The sequence below is a fragment of the Tasmannia lanceolata genome, unplaced genomic scaffold (genome assembly GCF_043159265.1).
Source record: "Tasmannia lanceolata isolate RefF3 unplaced genomic scaffold, GAP_Taslan_0.1 ptg000018l, whole genome shotgun sequence".
Lineage (NCBI taxonomy): Eukaryota > Viridiplantae > Streptophyta > Magnoliopsida > Canellales > Winteraceae > Tasmannia > Tasmannia lanceolata.
The window spans coordinates 15,079,441-15,102,259 of record NW_027518695.1 but is presented as its reverse complement, the minus strand read 5'-3'; the positions used below and the strand labels follow the sequence as shown (position 1 = coordinate 15,102,259).

The 22,819-nt window shown below is 48.1% G+C and overlaps 1 protein-coding gene across 1 annotated transcript; it reads right to left on the bottom strand.

Annotated features, from left to right (window-relative positions):
* Positions 1 to 1,469: 1,469 nt before the first annotated feature.
* LOC143851129 (putative ADP-ribosylation factor GTPase-activating protein AGD6) lies at positions 1,470 to 21,994 on the bottom strand. The gene is made up of 3 exons (XM_077360458.1): positions 21,001 to 21,994; positions 6,281 to 6,358; positions 1,470 to 2,179 (listed from the first exon to the last, which is right to left on the bottom strand). Exons 1-3 carry the CDS (start codon positions 21,787 to 21,789, stop codon positions 1,694 to 1,696), a joined length of 1,353 nt encoding a protein of 450 aa, XP_077216573.1. The 5' UTR covers positions 21,790 to 21,994; the 3' UTR covers positions 1,470 to 1,693.
* Between the last annotated feature and the right edge of the window lie 825 nt (positions 21,995 to 22,819).

The window sequence follows — 22,819 nt, the reverse complement described above, 5'->3', positions numbered from 1 at the left end:
CGTGGATGAGTCAAAATGCGGACAAATCACATCCTAGTAAAACTAGGCGTGGTGTGTTCAACTCCTCGTTGCTGTGGAGTACTTGGTTGATGCTATCATAACTGGAGAGCGAAACATGGACTCTGACATGAACTTGGGGGAGTTTTGAAACTATGGTTATAACCTATGTTGGCAGAACTTTGCGCTTTCTTTGAAAAAAAAAAAATGTTTTAAACACAATTTATCGGGAACTTGTCATTGACATTTGTCTTAGTAAATCCTCTAGAGTTCCTCAAAATAAATTTCATTCCATTTTTTCAGAAATTTACTTTTGGAAAAAATTTAGGAAGGGATGGGTATCTGCTCCTTTGAGAGTGTGTTCTCTTGTTTCCTTTTTGTTCTCTCTTCTTTTTATTTAGCTCTTCCTGTTGATAAAATTCATCAAATCATGGGATATAAAGTGTCTTCAAACTCAACCCCGAAGTCTTCAGTGGAAATGGGATCTGTTGAGCTGAGATCTTGTGTTGTAGAGAAAACATATATGGGATATATGCAAGTAAATTGCTAAAAAGATGGGCTTTTAGGCTTTTTCCTATAAGACACTTAGCGGACCCTGAGGTACATGAATCGATCTGTTCAAGAAGATTTGACCTAGACCTTGTGGCTTTCGCCAAGAAAAGTTATTTTTTATATTTTTGTAGTCATTTGTCTTATGGATGGGATGTCCGTTCAAGATGGGACCAAGATCATGGGGGTTGCCTACATCAACAGTCGTGATTTCTCATGGAAAAAGTTTACTTCGTTTCCGAGAAATTTTTTTTCATTTCCTATATTAATAGAAGGTCCCTCTAAATAAAACTTTAACTGTGATGGTTAGTATTACTGTTTTACAATTGTAGTCAAACAATTGAAAAGCAAGAAATCCTTGAAAAGTTTTTCTTTTTTCAAATAATTCTTGCAACCAAAACAGGCCCATCTGTGGTGGTTCAAGCTACCGTTTTTCATTTGTAGCCAAAGATGGGAAAATCAAGAAATCCTGGAAAAAAATTTCTTTTACAAATAATTCTTGGAACCCAAACATGCCTAAGATAGGTCCTTACATGTTTGGATTGCAAGAAAAACCTTGTAATAGAAAATTTTATCTTGGAAAAAAAATTTATTTTCATGATTTAGAGTAAAATAGTATGGTTTCGGTTTATTTATAGAGATATTATCATATTGTTTGGTTCAACTTTTCTTTTTTCTCTTGTAAAAAAGTAAGAAATGTTAGAAATATTTTTCCTATCCAAACTTTTCCAGAAAATTCCTAATTTTCTTTTGAAACCGAAAAGTAACAGGGTGCAACATGAGGACTTCCCGGGAGGTCACCCATCCAGAAAAGTCCTGCAATCCAAAGTCCAAACAGAGCCTTTAGGCTTGCCTTGCTCCAAAGAAGGAAGATTCCATATCAGGCAGGAAGAGAACATGAACTTGGAATCAAACACTGAATGTAGGATAATTTAAGCAGCACAATGAAATGATAAGATCAATAAAAATAATAACAGTTACAGTCATAAACCTTGCAATTCAAATTTCCAAACCAATTCCTGCAAATGGTTTGAGTCCTATTTTATTGGGCAATTAGCCCCCTGTAAAGAACAATATCATACTTACCTCTAACACACAACCCTCTCTGGTACAGTAAAAAAACACAGAAAGAAGCAGAAAATCAAACTTACAGGAAGCCACCCTCTGCCCATGAGGATCCCGATTTCCCATTCTGATCGGCGCTCTTCTTGGACGAGCTGTGGTAGAAATCACCATAGCCGTCATCTTTGACGTCATCCCAACCGGCCCAGTTCTCCCCACCATGGGCTTCCTTCGCAGATTCTTCCTTTTTTTCGCTCCGGTCCCAATCATCCCAAGAACTCGAGGAACTGACAGAATCAGACTGTTTGTTCGACGAAGGCCCAGCAGAAGAATTCCACCCTTTGTTCTCTTGTCCAAATTCTCGATAGTATCCATTTCTCTCGCTTTCGCTCTGCTGCCAATTATCTTTATTCCAGTTAATTCCTTCCTTGCTATACTCCTCGACTTTCTGCGAAGCCATGGCCATGACCCCTTTCATGATGCCCCAAGTCTTCTGTCCAATTTCGGACGTTTTTGTGGCGACAACATTAACTGTTTCATTTACCTTTTGATCATATCCCCCGTCTTTCACCTGTAAAACAGTTAAAGGTGCATTTTCGAATGAAAGGCGATCGTATAATAATGGACACTAATATGATTGCTAGAAGGTTCTGCGTGGATAACATAAATTGAAAAGTACAATGTTTCAAAAAAATGGATGGGGTCAAAACATGGCCAAAGCAAATCCTAGTCAACTCGGCACGAGGTGCAATCAAGTACTCGGCTGAGGGGCCGAGTACTTGGTTGAGGCTGAGTATTTGATTGACGATACAACAATGGGCACAAGGTGTCCCTCTGGAGTACAAGGAAAAGAGTGTGGCTCCCATTAAAGCATCCAATCAGAACTCCCAAAAACCACTCTAACCCAGTAAAGTAGTTAATTTTCACAGAACAGAAACCCCTTCATTTATGTAATGCCAGCCAAGGCGTAATTTCCTTTCCAATCCAGCTCCCAAAGAACTACTTTAACTCATTGCTAGTGAAATTCTACTGACGCCTCGAACCCGATGCCAAAATCTAGCTCTGCAATCTGCGCATTGTCACTCGATATTATAGTCATCCTCCCCCCCCCACACCACACCACCACCACCTCTCTCTCTCTGTGATAGTGGATGCTGCAGGCATTGGTTTTGAATTTGCATCAGTCTTTGCTGCTTTAAGACGCAACTCCAAATTGAGCTCATGAAGAGAAGACTTGAGGCTTTAAAATGTGCCACTACTTTATAATCCAAGACCCTAGCCTCAATTCCATCCCACTTGGCTCCCAACTGTTCAGAGCAGATAGATCTTGCACACCCAGCAAGCCTTGAATTTCTTGGAGCCGTGACCCTTCAGATGATGAACTTTCAACAATAGCCTTCGACTAACCTGCTGAAACAGCACATCTCTGCCTAACAGTGAATTCGTTCTGACAACCGTTTGGAAGCTTAGTCCCTTTGATCTTATTGAGTCCTGAACCAGCAGTATCATCCTCTAATTTGCTACCCTTCCATCCCGTTCCTCCCACCTCTGATGATGAGATAATGATAACCACATCCTCTTTTTCTACTCCATCTTTTGCCAATTTGTCCGCATTCTCATTTGCTGACTTCCTCTGATGATGGATTTGAGGATTACTGAGTTGGACGAGATCCATAACCTTTTTTTTTTAATGGACGAGATCCATAATCTCTGCTATGATGTTGGCGAGTTTCCAATAAGAGGGCTTTTCCTACCACCTCATTTTTTTTTGGGAGAACGGCTACTTCATTAATCCCAATAATATATCCAATGAAAAGGGGGACATAATGTCCCCTAAAACCGTAATTACAAGAGATTGGACAATGCTTTAATGGTGGGCTGCACTGCACCACCCGGTGAAGGAGCCCCAAAGGACTAGATCACCTCCACTTGCTTTCTTTTCCAATCTAAATTAGCTATTTCCCACTCTAAGAGGGCATCTAGAGTTGAAAAGCACAAATTTAGAGCCGTAAATTGGCTCTTTTCCACTTTAACTCTAAATTGGCTCTTTTTCAATCTAAATCTATGATTCTAAATTGACTCTAATTGGCAATTTAGAGTGGAACATAGCCAAAGAAGATGGTGACATTTTCTCTTGGGGATACTTTCTCATGGAGATATTTTCTCCTCTATTTCCAATAAAATAGGGAATAGACATATCCCCTAGATGTGTTATGCCACCTCATTAATGCTTTTTTACACATACAACAAGTACACATGAAATATTTTCTTGCATGTGGGACCCCTTATCTGGTCCCACACTCTGAGATCCACCCATATATCTTTTCCACTCTAAATTGGCTCTTTTCCACACTAAAATGGCCATTTAGAGTGAAAAAGTACCAATTTAGAGCCATAAATTGGCTCCTTTTCACTCTAAATGGGATCTTTTCCAATTCCAAATTTATGACTCTAAATTGGCCCTTTTACACTCTAAAGAGCGAATTTAGAGTGGAAACGAGCCAATTTAGAGTGAAAAAGTGATCCGGGTGGATATCAGAATGCGTGAAACCAGATCAGAGGTCCCACAAGCAAGAAAATATTTCACATGTGTACTTGTTGCATGGATCAGGAGTCCCACAAGCAAGAAAATATTTCACATGTGTAATTGTTGCATGTGCAAAGAATAATTAATGAGGTAGCATAATACATCTAGGAGGATGTGTCTCTTTCCTATTTAATTGGAAAGAGAGGAGAAAATATCACCATCTTCTTTGGCCATGTCTCACTCTAAATTGCCAATTTAGAGTGGAAAGGAGCATATTTAGAGTGGAAATAGGCAATTTAGAGTGAAACTCGGCACGGGTTGGAAAAGAAAACACTCCCTTGGCGATCTCTCTCTAAGTGTAACTCGGGCCGGGTTGATCTCAACCCGGCCTGAACAAACTTTCATTCAACCCTAACCCGAGCCGACATGAGCCCCAAGCCAAAGAGCATTAACCTGAACCCTAACTCGAACCTGACCCAACGTCCAACCTGAGGAGGATGAAGAAAATAGAAAAATAATGAAAAATATACCTGACTATGGGTCTTTCTTCTTCCACTTCTCCTCTTGTTGGAGCAACTCAAGGCGGGTTGTATTGTAACCACCAAAAGGGTTTCATTCACTAGCACAATATCTTGAACTGAATTTCTCATGATCAGTTCCAATTACTTTGTGTTTCATTCACCAACATAAATCCTAACTTCCACAGAAAGCGAAAAAACAATACTTGACGTTTTAACTACCGAGAATCGATCTTAAACAACCCAATCTAATCGGAATCCACGACAAAAAAAAATCGGAGGAGAAGACATCACAAGTAGCGTTGGCAGAGAAGTGGCGGGAATGGAGCTTGCGGTGGCAGTGAAGGGAGTGGAGGTGGTGGAGATGGAACTGGTGTCGATGGTGGAGATGGGATTTGAGAAGTGGTTGTGGAGGGGAAGGGTTTTTTCTCGAGTTTTTGAGTTTTATAGAATGCGTGAGGGATGCAATGGGAATTTAATTTAGGGAGGATGCGTTGGAGATTTTGTTCTTCGAGGATGTCTTTGGAATTATGTTATTTAGGCGTTGTTAGTTCAAAAACATTGTAAAATGTCGAGGGAAATCGGGTTTTGTCTCAGGGTTGCCTGACAGGCTGACACCTTAACCCTAACCCGGCCCAAAATAGAACTGGGTTGCATTTTTCCAACCCTAATCTGACTTGACCAAACCTGACCAAACACTAACCCAACCGGAGAAAAAAATCGGGTCGAACCCAACGGGTTCGAGTTGGGCCCAACCTCTCTCTCTCTCTCTCTCTCTCTCTCTCTCTCTCTCTGGCACATCCGCCTCATCTCTACCTTCCCCCTTTCTCCCTTTCTCTCCACTTTTCCTCTTGTCTTCGCCCCCCTAGGTTGGGTTTGTAAGCCCCCTTTCCCCCCCATTTCTTTCACCCCTTTCTCCCTTCCTTCCCTTCTTAAATCCCACCTTATATTTTCTTTTTGTCTCACTTTATCTTCGTTGTGAACCCCCTTTTCCCTCTCTCTAGCTTGCCCTCTTTCCTCTCTTAGACGATTTCATAGATCTGATTATTGGGACCGATTTACAATTAAGGACTGATTTTTATCTCTACTTCTTGGTGGGAATTACAATATGGAGCATGGTATGGATAATTTAATTTCTATTGGTGACTGGAATTTCCAGCCTAGAATTTCTTTAAAAAACCTTTGCTGATTTTGATTATTCATGAGTTGCATGTTGCTATTATAATTGAATTATAACCTTTTTATTGCTCCTAAACCTTCACAAGTCAACATGTGAACCTTAAGTTCGCACGACAAGCGAATCTTGTTGAGTTTCCTTATAGAATTTAGAAGAACATATGAAACGTCTAGCAGAATAATGGTTACATGTTATCAACATAGAAAAATGTTCACACTGGTTAGATGAGAACACCTGTTGTGATTCATGTGACACTTCTTACCCAAAATTCAAAAACAAAATAGAACATGGAAGGCATCATAATAAAAGAAAACACGGCAAGCAGTGTGGCTGATTTCTATCAGTCATTATTTCTGATCAAAGGAGGATGAAATTTATGTAGAGTGTGAAAAATATATCTGCTAAATAGTTATGCTTTGCCGCTATAAATAATGATAAATGGGTGAATACCTTGGAAGTCAGTTCCTTTGTGCCTGCTTGCACCACATTAGCAGCAGAAGCTGCAACAAGGGACAATCGACCAAATCCCTATAAAAAAACAAACAAGAAGAAGATTAATTTTATTACAATGAAATGATAACTTCTCCAACTGCATCCTACTGGCTTATGTGTCAATAAATATTAACAAATACCAATGTACTTTTCAACATAGAAATAAAAAAACATGGCAGTTTCCTTGAATAGTATCTAGTATGAGGTTTATCTATAGAATTACAAAAAAATAAAAAATAAATAAATAAATAAATAAAATAAATAAATAAATATAAATATATATATATATATATATGAGGAATAAGATTGTACGCTCGACCGTACCTAAAGTTAGGTACGGTAGAGTACCAAATCACATGGGTCCCACATTTTTGGTGAGCATCTAAACCATTCATTTGCAAGGCCCCATCATAGATAGGGTGCATACCAAAAATCAGCTCCATAGGATCATCCTAACCCATCCATTTGTGGAGGCGAAAATGGACAGACAGTGTTTGTCCACAAATCTGCCCATTTTGGCCTCCAATTTTGGAGGGGTTAGGATGATTCAATGGTGCTGATTTTTGGTATGCACCCTATCTATGATAGGCCCTTGCAAATGAATGGTTTAGATGCCCACCAAAAATGGGGGACCCATGTGATTTGGCACTCTACCGTACCTAACTTTAGGTACGGTCGAGCGTACAATCCTTTTCCTCATATATATATAAGGGATTTGCTAGGGCCCATCGCAATAGGCATTTTGCGGCTGGTCTGTCGCATGTCAGACAAGCCACCTCGTGAATGGAGACAACAGCTAATATAGAAACATAGCAACTCCTGTAGGAAGGAATAATACAATAGAACCTTTATTTTCAACATATTACAAAAGTAAAATGATATATTCACCCATTTTTCTTTTTTGGGCCACCTGCTTGTAGTGTAAAAGGGTAGTAATAAACTATGTCACAAACATCTCCGATATTTTCAAAATATAGCGATTTTATTGCGATATTTTGATATAACGACAAAATCCCGAAATAATCCCAAGAATTTAAAAAATATAGTGATGTTTTCATTTACTGCGATAATATCACAATATTTTTACAATATTTATATTTTTCTTAATTTATATATTTTTAAATCATTTTAATTTATCTTTTTTTCTTGATATAACCCGAAAAAATAAAAAAAATTAACATATCCCAAGATTTTCCCTTGCCGAGAAATTCCCGAGAATGATATTTGCGACACAGGTCCAAACTAAATTGAAGAACTAACCAATATTCTTCTTGCACCACCTAGACTCAAAATGACTCGGATTCCTCCCAACAATGGAACTAAAATGAAATTGCTATGATACCAAAATCGGTGCAATAAGTTCGAAAAAAAACAATCACACGGTCAAAAAATTCAATTCCAAGACAAAATAATAGAATACCAAGAGGAAAAGTGCAATACGATAGATAGAAGGAAAGAGTATTGTTGAGGTTGACATCAGAGCACCAACTGCACAACGCCATGTGGCTCCTGAGCCCACAAGAACCTTGAGGCAACGTGGCAAGTCACGTCACCATCAAACATGATGACCCCTTCACATCAGCACGGTAGTCTCCTCCAGCAGGAAACTGCCAAAGGTCACGCTCACCACCCCGCTGGCCTATCAAAATCCACCGACGAATCTGGGAAAGACGCAACACAATGTCAATCATGGCAACCTCCGGAAAGGTCCCGTCTATGGTCAGTGCTACCCTGAAAAGGCTGCACAGACCGGTGGCACCGGCCAAGGCACCAATGCAACCTTCTCCGAAACACACGGCAATCCCACAAATCCCAGGGAACTTCGCCTATAAAAGGGAACTCACACCCAACCAGGAGGGTAAGTGTATCCAATGTACGCTTAAGCCTTTGATTTGAGCTTAGTTCCATCTGTTACCTCCAGAGCTGACTTGAGTGTCAAAGGATTCCCCCGGAGTTCTGAAACTCCGTTGACCTTAACCCTTTGTCTTTGAGTGCAGGTCTTTCTCCCAAGATCAGCTTACAGACCTTCTGAACCCCAGAGCGCTTGAAGGAAGGTGCCACTTGAACACTCGATCGGATTTGAACCGCAACAAGTATCATTCGCAGTTCTGAATTTGAAACTCCATTAGCATGTTTCGAATTTTGCAACTCTAAACCTCTTTATAAACTAAAACTTCTTAGTTCAATCACTAAATAACTTTTCTTCGGAGAGGTTACAACAAATTTATGAGAGGTGATAAACATGAATACGGGGGATTACAAGAGGCTGAGAATGAGATGTCGCTGCACATTAAGATAAAGAAAAGCAAACAAAGTAGCAAACAAAGAGAACAGATACAAACAAAAACAGAGAGGGATGGAAACAGAGAAGAAACACAATCCCCAAAGCTATAGGGAGAGGGATCAGCCGAGAAGTAGAAGGGGGCAGTCCACTAGCGGGCTTGTCTTCCATGTTGTTAATGGATCTTGACAAGCGACGGAGGGCGGGATTTATGACATTGAAGAGATCTACGTCTTCAGAGATAAAAGATCCAATATCAAAGGACAGGGAGACCTGTTAAGGGTCCATGAGATCACGCACGAATAATCACCTTCCACCACCAGGTTTAAAAATCTTACAAATAACTACTAATCCTTTTTTTTTTTGTAGGTAAGCTGGGATTGAACCCACAACCTGTATGTGAGATACAAAGCATCAACCATTGAGCTACAGGCCCAACCCGAAATATCTACTAATCTATTACCCTCTAGTATCACTGTTAAAAATCGTACGCAGTTTTCATGAAATTATTAAAAAAAAAAAAAAAGCTTTTTTCTTTCCCATGTTTCATTTAATAGCTGAAGTAGCATAGCATACAAATCCAGCCACCTCAAAATCCAAAGGTTCAACAATCAGAACTATGGTAAGCACATTGATGTCATATAATTCCACTTTAGATCTTCTGAAGAACAAGCAAAGTAAATGATAGGGTCCGGACTCAGCACTGAGGGAATCCGGACTCAGCAATCCGGACTCAGCACTGAGGGGTCCAAACTCAGCATCCAATTAGCTTCTGGCACGTGGCCCTCACAAGGACCGTTGGAAGGCCAACACCTGTCTCCACTAGGTGTGACACCTGGACCAATCAGGGACCTCCACCTGCCCTTCTTAGGTATGAAACCTGGTCCATACAGAGGCCACCACCTGGCTCACAACTACCACCTGTCCTAGACAGGTGGCTCAGAATCACTATAAATAGCCTTCACTTGTGCTAAGGTGAGGGTCCTGAAAATCTGAGAACCAAAACTCTAAGCTTTTTGCTCTGACATTGCTCTACACTCCTGCTCATACTGACTTGAGTGTCGAAGCGCCCGTCCGGAGTATCACTCCGGGTTGGTCCTCTGACCCTTTTCTTTCTTGTCTGTACTCTGTGCAGCACAGGACTCAACCAGCCATTCAGCCGTGGCTCGTTAGCCCGGACCACCCAGCCCTACCATAACCTGTTACCGATTTTAGGCCTAACAGATTTGGCGCCATCCGTGGGACCACGCAACAAAAAGCTGTTCGAAATCTCACCCAGATAAAAATGGTAGGACAGACCGGCAAGCGAGCACCTCCGACTTCTCGGGCTACCCGGGCTACGGCCCCCCGTGAAGGACGAAGTGAGCGTCTGGCCTCACAGGTGGAGGTCGGGGCGGCCGTGGAGCGGACTTCGCCCCACTCGGACCGTTCAGATCCCACCCCGACCCCGAGGGAAATGAGGGCTCTTTTTCAGGAAATGACCGCGGTAGTTGCGCAGTTCAGGAATGCGGCTCCCGCACTCCAGCAACACCCCGTCGAGGTTTCTCGACCTGTTCAGAGGGGAGAAAGCTCCCGCAGAGAACGCGCGTCTCCACCCCGCGACCAAACTCGTCACTCCACCCGAAGAGACCACCAGTCGCGGGACAGGAGCGTGCGTCCTGAGCCTCGTCGACAGCATCACCGGTCACGATCTCCCTCCGTGCAGAAGCGGGGCAGCAAGAGAGACCCTATGCACGGAGAGGGATCGCGGCACCGGCGAAGGAGTCCCCTCAGCCAGTCCGGATCCGCAAGGAGCCCATCAGCCGTAAGGAGTAGACCTGCCCGTCTGGCCGAACAGAGGGATGATCCGATGTTGCTAAGAATCCAGAAGATCGATAACAGAATCGAGGAGCTGGCTAGAGATCATGGCCGCCCTGCTTCAAGGATCTTTAGTAGCAATCCCCCTTTCACAGATCGGGTACTCGGTGCGGCAGTCCCCTTGGGCTTCAAGATGCCGCAGATCCCGCAGTATGATGGGACCACCGATCCCGTGGATCATCTGCAGACCTTCAGGACCACGATGCTTCTCCACGGGGCGTCAGACGGGTTCCTTTGCAGGGCACTCCCCACCACATTAACCGGAGCCGCGAGAGATTGGTACTCACGGCTCAAGCCCAAGTCCGTTGACAATTTCGACGACTTCGGGGACGACTTGGCCCGGCATTTCATGAGCAGCAGAAGGCCTCGAAAGACGACGGCTTCACTGATGGCCCTGAGGCAGGAAGACGGTGAGGCCTTAAAAGCGTTCGTTGGCCGGTTCAACAGGGAGGCCCTTCAGGTACCCAACCTGGATCCCTCCGCGGCAACGAATGCTCTTCTGGCCGGAGCCCGGTCCACCGACTTCCGAAGAGCAGTCGCCCGGCGAAATCCGCAGTCCTTGGCAGATCTGATGACCGGGGCGGAAGAGTACATCTCCGTCGAGGAGACTCTCGCTGCCCTGGATTCCGTCAGCAAGAGAAGACCAGAGGAGAAGAACCCCGCCAAGCAGCGTAGGGATGACAGACCCCAGAGGAAGGAGAGCAGTCCGTCCCGGAAGGAAAGGAGCTCCCCCCGGCCTCGAAAGGAGAGGAGCCCCCCAACGAGGGAGCGCTACACGCCCCTCACCGCGTCTAGGGCTCAAATTTTGGCAGCCATCCGGAAAGAAGACTTCATCCGGTGGCCGAAGAAGCAGACGTCGGAGGCAGGCACCCAAGACATGTCCAGGTATTGCCGGTTCCATAAGAGCCACGGCCACGACACCAACGCCTGCATTCATCTCAAGGAGGAAATCGAGCAGCTGATAAGCAGAGGGTACCTCGGGAGGTACTTAAAAAATAACGACAACAGAAGGGAGCGCCAGGACAACCCGAGACCCAGAGACAGAAGTCCTCGAGACGCCCAACCCCTGGGCGACCGCATCCAGGCTCCAGCCCCGGCCGTTCTCCCTCCTCAGGTACCTCAACCTCAACTCCAACCTCATGGTGTTATTGGTACCATTTCAGGAGGGCCGACCGCGGGAGGGACCTCTTCATCGGCCCGCAGAACCTATGCCCGGCAGGTCAACGCCGTCCATGCCTGCAGCAAGAGGGCCGAGCCAGAAAATGAGATATCCTTTTCGGAGGCAGATCTTGACGGTCTGATCCTCTTGCACGATGATGCCCTGGTCGTCACAATGCTAGTGGCGAACTGGGAAATGAAGAAGATCCTGGTCGACAACGGGAGCTCCGCCGACATCCTCTACTACCACGCCTTCGAACAGATGATGATCGGAGCTGACCGTCTGAAGCCGGCCAACTCAGATCTGTTCGGGTTCTCGGGAGAAGTTGTCAAGGTCGAAGGGCAGATTGAGCTTCCAGTTCTGATCGGGGAGCCGCCCCGCCAGTCCTTCGCAATGGTGACCTTCCTGGTGGTTAAGGCCAAGTCGGCCTATAACGCCATTCTAGGACGCCCCGGCCAGAACCTCCTCCGAGCGATTCCCTCCGCTTATCACCAGAAGATGAAGTTCATTACGCCAGGAGGCGTAGGTGAAGTCAGAGGGGATCAGCCCCAATCAAGACAATGCTATGCGGCAGCACTGAGAGGGAAGAATGCGTCTGAGTCTCTTCCAATCGAGCTGTACGATCTGAGAGACGAAGCGCAGGTCACAGTCAACCAGCCCGCAGAGGACCTCATCTCTATTCAATTGAACATCGATGATGAACAGAGGGTTGTCCAGATCGGCTCTGCCCTGCCAGAGGCCGCGCAGCAGGATCTCGCTCAGTTCCTCAGGGCCAATGCAGATGTCTTTGCCTGGACTCCTTCAGACATGCCCGGCATTGACCCGTCGATTAGCACCCACGAGCTCGGTGTCGATCAGACCTGCAAGCCCGTGAAGCAGAAGCGTAGACACTTTGCACCGGAGAGACGGAGAGCCATCAGAGAAGAGGTGGAGAGGCTTTTGAAGGCCGATTTCATTCGTGAGATCCAGTATCCGGACTGGCTCGCGAATGTGGTAATGGTAAAAAAGTCCAACGGGAAGTGGAGGACCTGTATAGACTTCACAGACCTGAACAAGGCCTGCCCAAAAGACAGCTACCCACTTCCAAAAATAGACCAGCTCATTGACGCTACAGCAGGTCACGAGCTGCTCAGTTTCATGGATGCTTTCTCGGGATACAATCAAATCAGAATGTACGAGTCTGACATCCCGAAGACATCATTCGTTACCGACCAGGGGACGTATTGCTATCGGGTGATGCCTTTCGGACTGAAGAATGCGGGAGCCACTTACCAGCGTCTCGTCAACAAGCTGTTCAGAAATCAGATTGGCCGGAACATGGAGGTCTACGTTGATGATATGCTAGTGAAGAGTAGAAGTGCTTCCAACCACGTCTCCGACCTCGAAGAGGCCTTCCAAGTCTTGAGGGAACACAACATGAAGCTTAATCCGACCAAATGTACGTTTGGCGTCGGAGCAGGCAAGTTCCTGGGCTTCATGGTGAGCCAGAGAGGAATAGAGGCGAACCCGGAGAAGATCAAGGCGGTAATGGAGCTGACTCCTCCCAGCACTATCAGAGAAGTACAGCGGCTGACCGGGCTGGTGGCAGCCCTGGGGCGGTTTATTTCAAAATCCGCCGAGAGATGCCTCCCTTTCTTCAATGCGATCAAAGGTATAAAAACCGCGCCCTGGACTCCGGAATGTCAAGCAGCGTTCGAGGAGCTGAAGTAGTATTTGTCCTCCCCTCCCTTGTTGTCCACGCCGGAGCCAGGAGAAGAGCTGATTCTGTACCTCTCAGCTCGTGTGCGCCCTCATTACGGCGGCCCGGAAGCTAAGGCCGTACTTCCAGGCGCACACAATCAAGGTCCTGACAGGACAGCCTCTCAGACAGATCCTCCACCGGCCAGACACTTCGGGCCGGCTTGTCAAGTGGGCCGTGGAGCTCAGTGAGTTTGATATCAAGTTCCTACCCAGGCCGGCGATCAAAGCTCAGATCCTCGCTGACTTCATAGCCGAGTGCACAGTTCCGGACCCAGACCCCGGGCTAGTAGCAGTTCCATCTCCAGAAGCAGAGCTGGCCGTGCCAGAGCCTCGGGTCGTTTCCAGAGCATCACCGCCCCCCGGGCCTGAGACCGTCATCGCGCACCCAGTTTTTGATGAAGAGCCGCTCTGGGAAGTTTATGTGGACGGGTCATCGAACAAGACAGGGTGTGGTGCAGGGCTAGTTCTCACTGGACCAGAGGACTTCGTCCTGAACTATGCCCTGAGGTTCGGTTTCCGTGCGTCCAATAATGAAGCAGAATATGAAGCACTCATCGCCGGGATGAATCTTGCTGTGCAGACCCGTGCTCAGAGGCTAAAGGCGTACTGCGATTCACAGCTCGTCGTCTGTCAGATCCAGGGAGTATATGAAGCCCGCGAAGAGCGAATGATCAAGTACCTGGGGAGGGTTCGCAGTCTTGCCGTTTATTTCAAGAGCTTTGAGGTCGTCAGAATCCCCCGAGCAGAGAATGTAAAGGCAGATGTGCTATCAAAGCTCGCAGCCTCAGGTTACACCGCCCTCAGGGAAATTCGCATGGAGTTTCTGAAGAGGTCCAGTATCGACGCCCAGTCCGCCGTGGTGATGCAGATTGACGATGAGCCGTGCTGGATGGATGAGATAATCAGGTACCTGCGCAGCGGAGAGCTCCCGGGAGAGAGAAAGGAGGCCCGTAAGGTCATGTAGAGGGCAGCGAGGTTTTCACTGGATGGCGAGACTCTATACAAGAGGTCGTATACCCTCCCCTATCTGAAGTGTCTTCGCCCCAGTGATGCCTTGTTAGCCCTGCAGGAAACCCACGAAGGAATCTGCGGAGAGCACCTCGGGGGCAAGGCCCTGGCCATTAAAATCCTCCTGAGAGGTCTGTACTGGCCTACGCTGAGGAAGGACGCGCTGAGCCTTGTGAAAAAGTGTGAGAAGTGCCAGAAGTTCTCTCCAGCCGTCCACCAGCCACCCGTTCCAATGGCCCCGATCATCAGTCCTCTTCCCTTCGCAGTATGGGGAATGGATATTCTGGGCCCCTTTCCACCGGCCTCAGGAGGCCGTGAGTTCGTCGTTGTCGCCATTGATTATTTCACCAAATGGGTAGAAGCAGAGCCTCTGGCCAAGATCACTGAACAGAATGTACAGAACTTCTTCTGGAAATCAGTGGTGTGCAGGTTCGGAATCCCCCGGGTCCTCATAACGGACAATGGCAAGCAGTTCGACTCGAGGAACTTCCGAAAGTTTTGTTCTGACCTGCACATAGAGCAGAGATTCACATCTGTGGCACATCCTCAGACGAATGGGCAGACAGAGGTGACGAACAGGACCCTCTTGCAGGGGATAAAGAAGAGACTGGATGGCAAGGCAGGGCGTTGGGCAGACGAACTGTATCATGTGCTCTGGGCGTATCGGACCACTCCGCGTACGGCCACAGGCGAGTCACCCTTCAATCTCTCCTTCGGAACAGAAGCAGTGATCCCGGTTGACATCGGCGTCCCCTCCCCAAGGATCGTCCATTTCAGTGAGCAGCTCAATGGGGACGGACTCCGTGCCAACCTTGACTTGCTTGAGGAAGTCCGAGAGGAATCTCAAATCAGGGCGGCGGCCTATAAACAGAAAATATCCAGATATCATGACGTCAAGATCCGACCAAGAGAATTCCGTGCAGGCCACCTAGTCCTGAGGAAAGCCTCCGTTTCCCATCCAAGAAGCGTGGGCAAGCTCTCTCCAACCTGGGAAGGACCGTACCGAGTCAAGGAAGTCATCCGCCCAGGAAGCTATCGGTTAGAGTCCCTCGACGAACAGATGCTGCCACATGCTTGGAATTCTAGAAATCTTCGGATCTACTACCAGTAATTTTGTTTGCCTTCATAGGCTTGTAAAGAACTGCTGTAATCATCCAAATTCTGTAATGAATAAAATAAGTTTCCCAAATGATTGTCTTTCTTTGAGTAACTCATTTAGACATCAGTATAGAGCAGCAGTGGTGCACTCCGGCTCATCCTAATGGCTTGGAGATCAGTTCCAGCCAGGACGCCCGCAGTGGAAACCACCTTCAAATATTTCCTAAGTGTTTGAGTACCAAGCTTCCAGCTCGGTTCTCGCAGACCTAGGACGAGCGGCAGTGGTGCACTCCGGCTCATCCTAATGGCTTGGAGATCAGTTCCAGCCAGGACGCCCGCAGTGGAAACCACCTTCAAATATTTCCTAAGTGTTTGAGTACCAAGCTTCCAGCTCGGTTCTCGCAGACCTAGGACGAGCAGCAGTGGTGCACTCCGGCTCATCCTAATGGCTTGGAGATCAGTTCCAGCCAGGACGCCCGCAGTGGAAACCACCTTCAAATATTTCCTAAGTGTTTGAGTACCAAGCTTCCAGCTCGGTTCTCGCAGACCTAGGACGAGCAGCAGTGGTGCACTCCGGCTCATCCTAATGGCTTGGAGATCAGTTCCAGCCAGGACGCCCGCAGTGGAAACCACCTTCAAATATTTCCTAAGTGTTTGAGTACCAAGCTTCCAGCTCGGTTCTCGCAGACCTAGGACGAGCGGCAGTGGTGCACTCCGGCTCATCCTAATGGCTTGGAGATCAGTTCCAGCCAGGACGCCCGCAGTGGAAACCACCTTCAAATATTTCCTAAGTGTTTGAGTACCTAGCTTCCAGCTCGGTTCTCGCAGACTTAGGACGAGCAGCAGTGGTGCACTCCGGCTCATCCTAGTGGCTTGGAGATCAGTTCCAGCCAGGACGCCCGCAGTGGAAACCACCTTCAAATATTCCCAGCTCGGTTCTCGATGCAGCACAGAAATAATACGTACAAAAAAATAAGAATGCTGTACAGACAGTTGAACAAAAAATGTATTTGTATTCAGTATTCATATTCGTATTACAAAATTGCTCTCTTCGCCGAGCTGGCTTACAAAGAATAGGCGTTACCGACTGTGCAAACAAAAAAAGAAAGAAGGCTGCTGCTCAGGCCTCCTCGTCGGCCACCACCTCGGTGACGACCCCTTCGGGAGTGAGGGCTGCGAGCTCGCCACCCTCCGCCGAGGAGACGGCGGCCACAGTCACCTCCGCATCCACCTCAATAGGCCGGGAGGAGTCCGGTTCGTCTTCCTCCTCATCTTCCTCATCCTCTGGAGGTGCATACGGGACGGTTAGCCCGTCCAAGGAGATGTCGGGGTGAATCTTCTTCACCTGCTCGGAGCAGAGAAGGAAACCCGCCCTGTAGGCCTGGAGGCCTAAGTCGAAGTGCTGGGCCTCCTTCCTCTCCTCAGTTTCCTTCACGGCCTTCTCCACGGCCGCCTTTTCCTTCCTTCCAGCCCTCTCAGCCGCACTCAGGAGATCCTGCACGGCCTGGTTTTTGACCCTCTGCAGTTCGTCCTGTAAGCTGTTGAGCTCGGCCTCTTTGATCTGGACGGCTTCATTGAGCTCGCCGTTCTCCTTCTGGAGCTGGGCCTTTTCGGACTCGATCCTTGTGATCGTCTCCGAGAAGAGATATCGCTTCTTGGCCATATCCCTTGAGTAGACCTGGAGTTGATAGAGGGCGGAGCTGATTGCCGCTTCGCAGGTCTCCGGCACCTCTTTTTCGACTGCTAGCCGGTCGCGGGCGAGGACACCCTTGTACATCAACTCTGCGGCCACCCGGGTATCCCCCAGGCCGGTGTCCGTTTTCTGCACGGCCCAGTTCGGGCGGAAGACGTTGTCGCCTCCAACTGATGCAGTAGCCGGCATACCCAGTACGGCCCCGCCGTGCTTTGACCCTGTCGCCGCTCCGGACTTGGAGGTCTGACCCGTGGTGTCTGCCCGGCTCGATAGGGCAAGCTTATGCGTCGCCCGGCTGCTTTTAAGAGGCTTAGCCAGCGCGACCATCGGCGGGGTCGACTCCGGCACCTTCCTCTTCTTGCCCTTTGTTTGGGGCTGCTCCTGCGCTGGGGACGCGCCCGAAGACTGCTTGATTCTGTCCAAAAGGGACATCTGCTTCACCATTTCTGCAAAAGAGAACGGAGCGCAGTCAGCAATATGAAAGTTGAAAAATACTTCAGAAAAATAAATGCTATCCTATAGTATCTACGTACGTGCCGGCGTCGCACGACTGACCCCGAGTGCGACCAGCTCGGCCTCTTCTTCGAACTCTGAGCAGTGAACTGGACCTCGCTTGAGCTCTTCTTTGATCAGAGCGAAGGTCATATGGTCATAGTCTTCGAGAGCTGGTTTTTTACTAAGGCGGCGAGTGTCCGGCGTTCTCCATTGTAATGAGAACGGCCACTGCGAGCCCGGCGCGGTGTCCTTTACATAGAAGAACCTGTTCTTCCATGTGTGAATGGAAGAAGGTATCCCAGTGATCATTTTCATTTCAGGCCTCTGACTAATGTAGATCCAGCCGCCGTCCTTATGCCTCTTCAGGTGCGCACACATCCTGAAGACGGGCACGGTGGGGTTCCTACGGAGCCGGACTTCAAGAAGGTACAAGAAGCCGATCAGTGTCCTCCAAGAGTTCGGGACGACCTGTGTAACTGCCAGCCCGTAGTAATTCAGTGCATCCGCAAAGAAGGGGTGGAAGGGGAGCCTAAGCCCGGCCCGGAAGGCCTCCTCATACACGCAGAGGTCTGCGCTATCGTTGCTGGCCCGATCCCCTTCGACAGCCGCCCTCAGAATGTACCGGCTAGGAATACAGTATTTGTCCCTGACGATCTGAAGCCTGTTCGGCCACAGATGGTTCACCTCGTATAGGGCCCCGATGTTATACTGCGGGTTGGCTTCCATCTGTGCCTCCGCTATCACCTCGACTGGCATGCGCGACGATTGAGGGACTGCCGCTTCGACGTCCTCATCATCGTCGCTGGTTTCTACCCGGTCCGGTCCGTCCCCACAGGCCGGGATTGTGTCTAAGTCCACACTCATTTCCTCACCGCTCTCCTCGTCTATTATGATCACTAGCTCTTCGCCCTCAACACCGGCCTCCACTATAGGTGAGGCCGGAACCGCCCTCTCCGATGCCTCGGACCCCGATGCGGTACTGGTCGAACCGGACTCCTTTGAACTGGAGTCCGTCTCCGAACTAGTGCTAGACATAAAAAGGAAAAAAAGAAAAGAAAGGCTAAAAGCTAAAAAAGATTACCGAACTGGAGTGTTGGACGAGGACCTCCGGGCTCACTGATCAGAAGCGGGCAGAAAACTTGAGCAGCCGAACAGAAGAGGAGGAGAGTAAAAGATGAAAAGTAAGAAATGAAGAGTAAACTCCTGTATTTATAGAGAAGCTGGGAAGAGCGGGAAAAATCCCGCCCATTTCCGCCAGCCGGAGTGCGCCACGTCGCCTTCCGCATTAAATGCGCCGCTCGCATTAAATGCGCCGCTCGCATTAAATGCGCCGCCTGCATTAAATACAAGGCACAGGTCCCAAAGCGCTAGGCGACAAAAGACCTGTCCGGCTGTCCGGACAGGATAATTCAAAAGACAAAGACCTGTCCGGCTGTCCGGACAGGATATGGTGCATTCGAAAGACAAAGACCTGTCCGGCTGTCCGGACAGGATATGGCGCGTTCGCTAGGCGACAAAAGACCTGTCCGGCTGTCCGGACAGGATAATTCAAAAGACAAAGACCTGTCCGGCTGTCCGGACAGGATATGGTGCATTCGAAAGACAAAGACCTGTCCGGCTGTCCGGACAGGATATGGCGCGTTCGCTAGGCGACAAAAGCGCTAGGCGACAAAAGACCTGTCCGGCTGTCCGGACAGGATAATTCAAAAGACAAAGACCTGTCCGGCTGTCCGGACAGGATATGGTGCATTCGAAAGACAAAGACCTGTCCGGCTGTCCGGACAGGATATGGCGCGTTCGCTAGGCGACAAAAGCGCTAGGCGACAAAAGACCTGTCCGGCTGTCCGGACAGGATAATTCAAAAGACAAAGACCTGTCCGGCTGTCCGGACAGGATATGGTGCATTCGAAAGACGAAGACCTGTCCGGCTGTCCGGACAGGATATGGCGCGTTCGCTAGGCGACAAAAGCGCTAGGCGACAAAAGACCTGTCCGGCTGTCCGGACAGGATAATTCAAAAGACAAAGACCTGTCCGGCTGTCCGGACAGGATATGGCGCGTTCGCTAGGCGACAAAAGCGCTAGGCAACAAAAGACCTGTCCGGCTGTCCGGACAGGATAATTCAAAAGACAAAGACCTGTCCGGCTGTCCGGACAGGATATGACGCGTTCGCTAGACGACAAAAGCGCTAGGCGACAAAAGACCTGTCCGGCTGTCCGGACAGGATATGGCGCGCTCGCTAGGCGACAAAAGCGCTAGGCGACAAAAGGTTTCACCAGCAAAGACCTGCCCGGCTGGCCGTTCACAGCCTTAGCCGAGCAGGACCACATGACTTCCTGAACCAAGGACGTCCAGGACCCCTGGCCGCCCAGGCCTCTGGTCAAAAATTCAGCCGTGCTGGATAGTCGAATGCCTTCTGCCCGGCCGTACTCCTTCAGGCCAAGCGCCAAGGCCAGGCCAGGGCGCCAGGAGTCTCCTGTCAAGCCACTATTTCTCCTAGCTGAGTCTGAGCCCGGCCTTAGCTGCCTGGAGGTCTTAAGGCCGGCCCGACGCTGTCTTTACCTTCTCTTTGCTTCTTCTAGCCACTTTCATGGCTTGAAGAACCAGGGGGCAACTGATAGGGTCCGGACTCAGCACTGAGGGAATCCGGACTCAGCAATCCGGACTCAGCAATCCGGACTCAGCACTGAGGGGTCCAAACTCAGCATCCAATTAGCTTCTGGCACGTGGCCCTCACAAGGACCGTTGGAAGGCCAACACCTGTCTCCACTAGGTGTGACACCTGGACCAATCAGGGACCTCCACCTGCCCTTCTTAGGTATGAAACCTGGTCCATACAGAGGCCACCACCTGGCTCACAACTACCACCTGTCCTAGACAGGTGGCTCAGAATCACTATAAATAGCCTTCACTTGTGCTAAGGTGAGGGTCCTGAAAATCTGAGAACCAAAACTCTAAGCTTTTTGCTCTGACATTGCTCTACACTCCTGCTCATACTGACTTGAGTGTCGAAGCGCCCGTCCGGAGTATCACTCCGGGTTGGTCCTCTGACCCTTTTCTTTCTTGTCTGTACTCTGTGCAGCGCAGGACTCAACCAGCCATTCAGCCGTGGCTCGTTAGCCCGGACCACCCAGCCCTACCATAACCTGTTACCGATTTTAGGCCTAACAGTAAACATGAATTTAAATAATCAGGAGACAAAGCAGCAGATACTTAAAAAAAAAAAAGCAAGATTTTTCAAAACACCCACTAAGAAGTTGAAATTAAAACCCAAATACCAACTTCAAACTTCCACCAAATTCACAATTCCCTACTACAAAAACCCAAATAAAAACCAAAATCCCTCACCTGAGAAACAACAGATACAGTGTCTCTAAGAACATCCCCTTGAGGATTATTCCTCTGCGCCATCTGACTCGGTGTGGAACCAAACCCCACATATTTCCCACCTTGCGAAGGCGGAATCCCCTCCGGCCTCGACTCATTCTCCGCCATTTTCGTCGCAAAATAACCCTCCTTCCCCTTCGCAGATTCCTCCAACTCCGCCCTCGTATAAATATCCTCCGTCGATCTCGATCTCACCACCCCGCCTCTCCCTCCTCCACCCCCCCTAAAATCCCCCACCGTTTGATTCCTCCTCATATCCGTACTCCCCCTAAACCCATCCTCATTATCCCAATTATCCCACCCCCCATTATTCCCCAAACCACCCCCCTTCCCCAAAGGCGGTTTCTTAGCTTTCTGAACATTTTCCTTCTTAACAACCGGTGGGTTCCGCCACGGGCGGCCTTCGGCTAGGGTTTGGATTCGGTCTCTATAAACCGCGGCCGCATTGGTGTTGTATTTGGATGGGATTTCGGTTTCTTTAGGGATTCCGTACTGGGATAAAAAGGAATTGAGGTTTTCGTTTCCGCCCGATTCCATCTTTTTGAGCTGGATTTCGGACCATGAATCCATTGTAACGGATCGGACGAAACTTATGTGGACCCCAAGGCCACGGTGTTTTCCGGAGCATTCTAAGCACATGAAGACTCCGTATGAGACCGAGGCCCATTGTGGGTTTTTTTGGGAACAATCTACACAGGTTTTGTTGCTGGGTTGGGATTGTAGGTCTCGTAGCCTGCGAGTTGCGGCCATTGGGGATTTGGATTTGGATCTGGATTGGATTCTGTAAAAAGGGGCCAAAAAAAAAAAAAACCCTAATTTTGATAGAGAGAAAAGGGGGGGATTTAAACTAGTGGGTATTTGTTATTGAGGAGGAGAGATTGCGAGGCATTTGAGGGGGGGATTTTGTGTTCTTCTCAGGTACGCCCCTTCTTTCTCTCGAGGGTTTTTGTGGAAAGCCGACACTTAAAAAGGCTCTCTCCATTCAGTCCATTGTGGTAGAAAATTCCCTTTTTTAATTAGCTAGTGGCATCTGCACTACCGTATTTTGTTAATGGAACGAACTTACCTTGTCCTTTTCAATTGGCTGTTAGAGAGAGTTTATTAGAAGACAAGGGCGCTCCCTTGTAGACTTGTAGTGTAAAAAGATTAGTTTTTAGGGAAAAATACAGATACACTCCCTCAACTTTCTAACATTTTCAACTATAACCTTGACTTTTAAAACTAACCAGCTACACCCCCTCAAGTTTCAATTTGTATAAGGCAAACCCCCTCACTTAGACGGTTCGTCCACAGACCGAAGGGTTAAGATGATCTTATAGAGCTGATTTTTTGGGCACATCCTATCTATGTCAGGGCCCATCAAATGAATGCTTTGGATCATCTAAACAATATGGGCCCACTGTGTTTTTTGTAGTGTTTTGATTCGGGTATGGGTTTTAGAAGGGGGTATGGCTGAAGTTTCAATTTGTACAAGGTAAACCTCCTCAGTTGACTGACGGTTCGTCAACAGATCGAAGGGTTAAGATGATCTTATGGAGCTGATTTGTTGGGCACATCCTATCTATGTCAGAGCCCATCAAATGAACGCTTTGGATCATCCAAACAATATGGGCCCACTGTGCTTTTGGTAGTGTTTGGATTCGGGTATGGGTTTTAGAAGGGGGTACGGGGTCTTCATTAGCATTGGTAGTGTTTCATAAGAGGGGTCTACCTTGTACATCCTGTGAACCATATATACAGTATACACTGACAAAATCTAGGACTGGTGAGAATCGGAAAC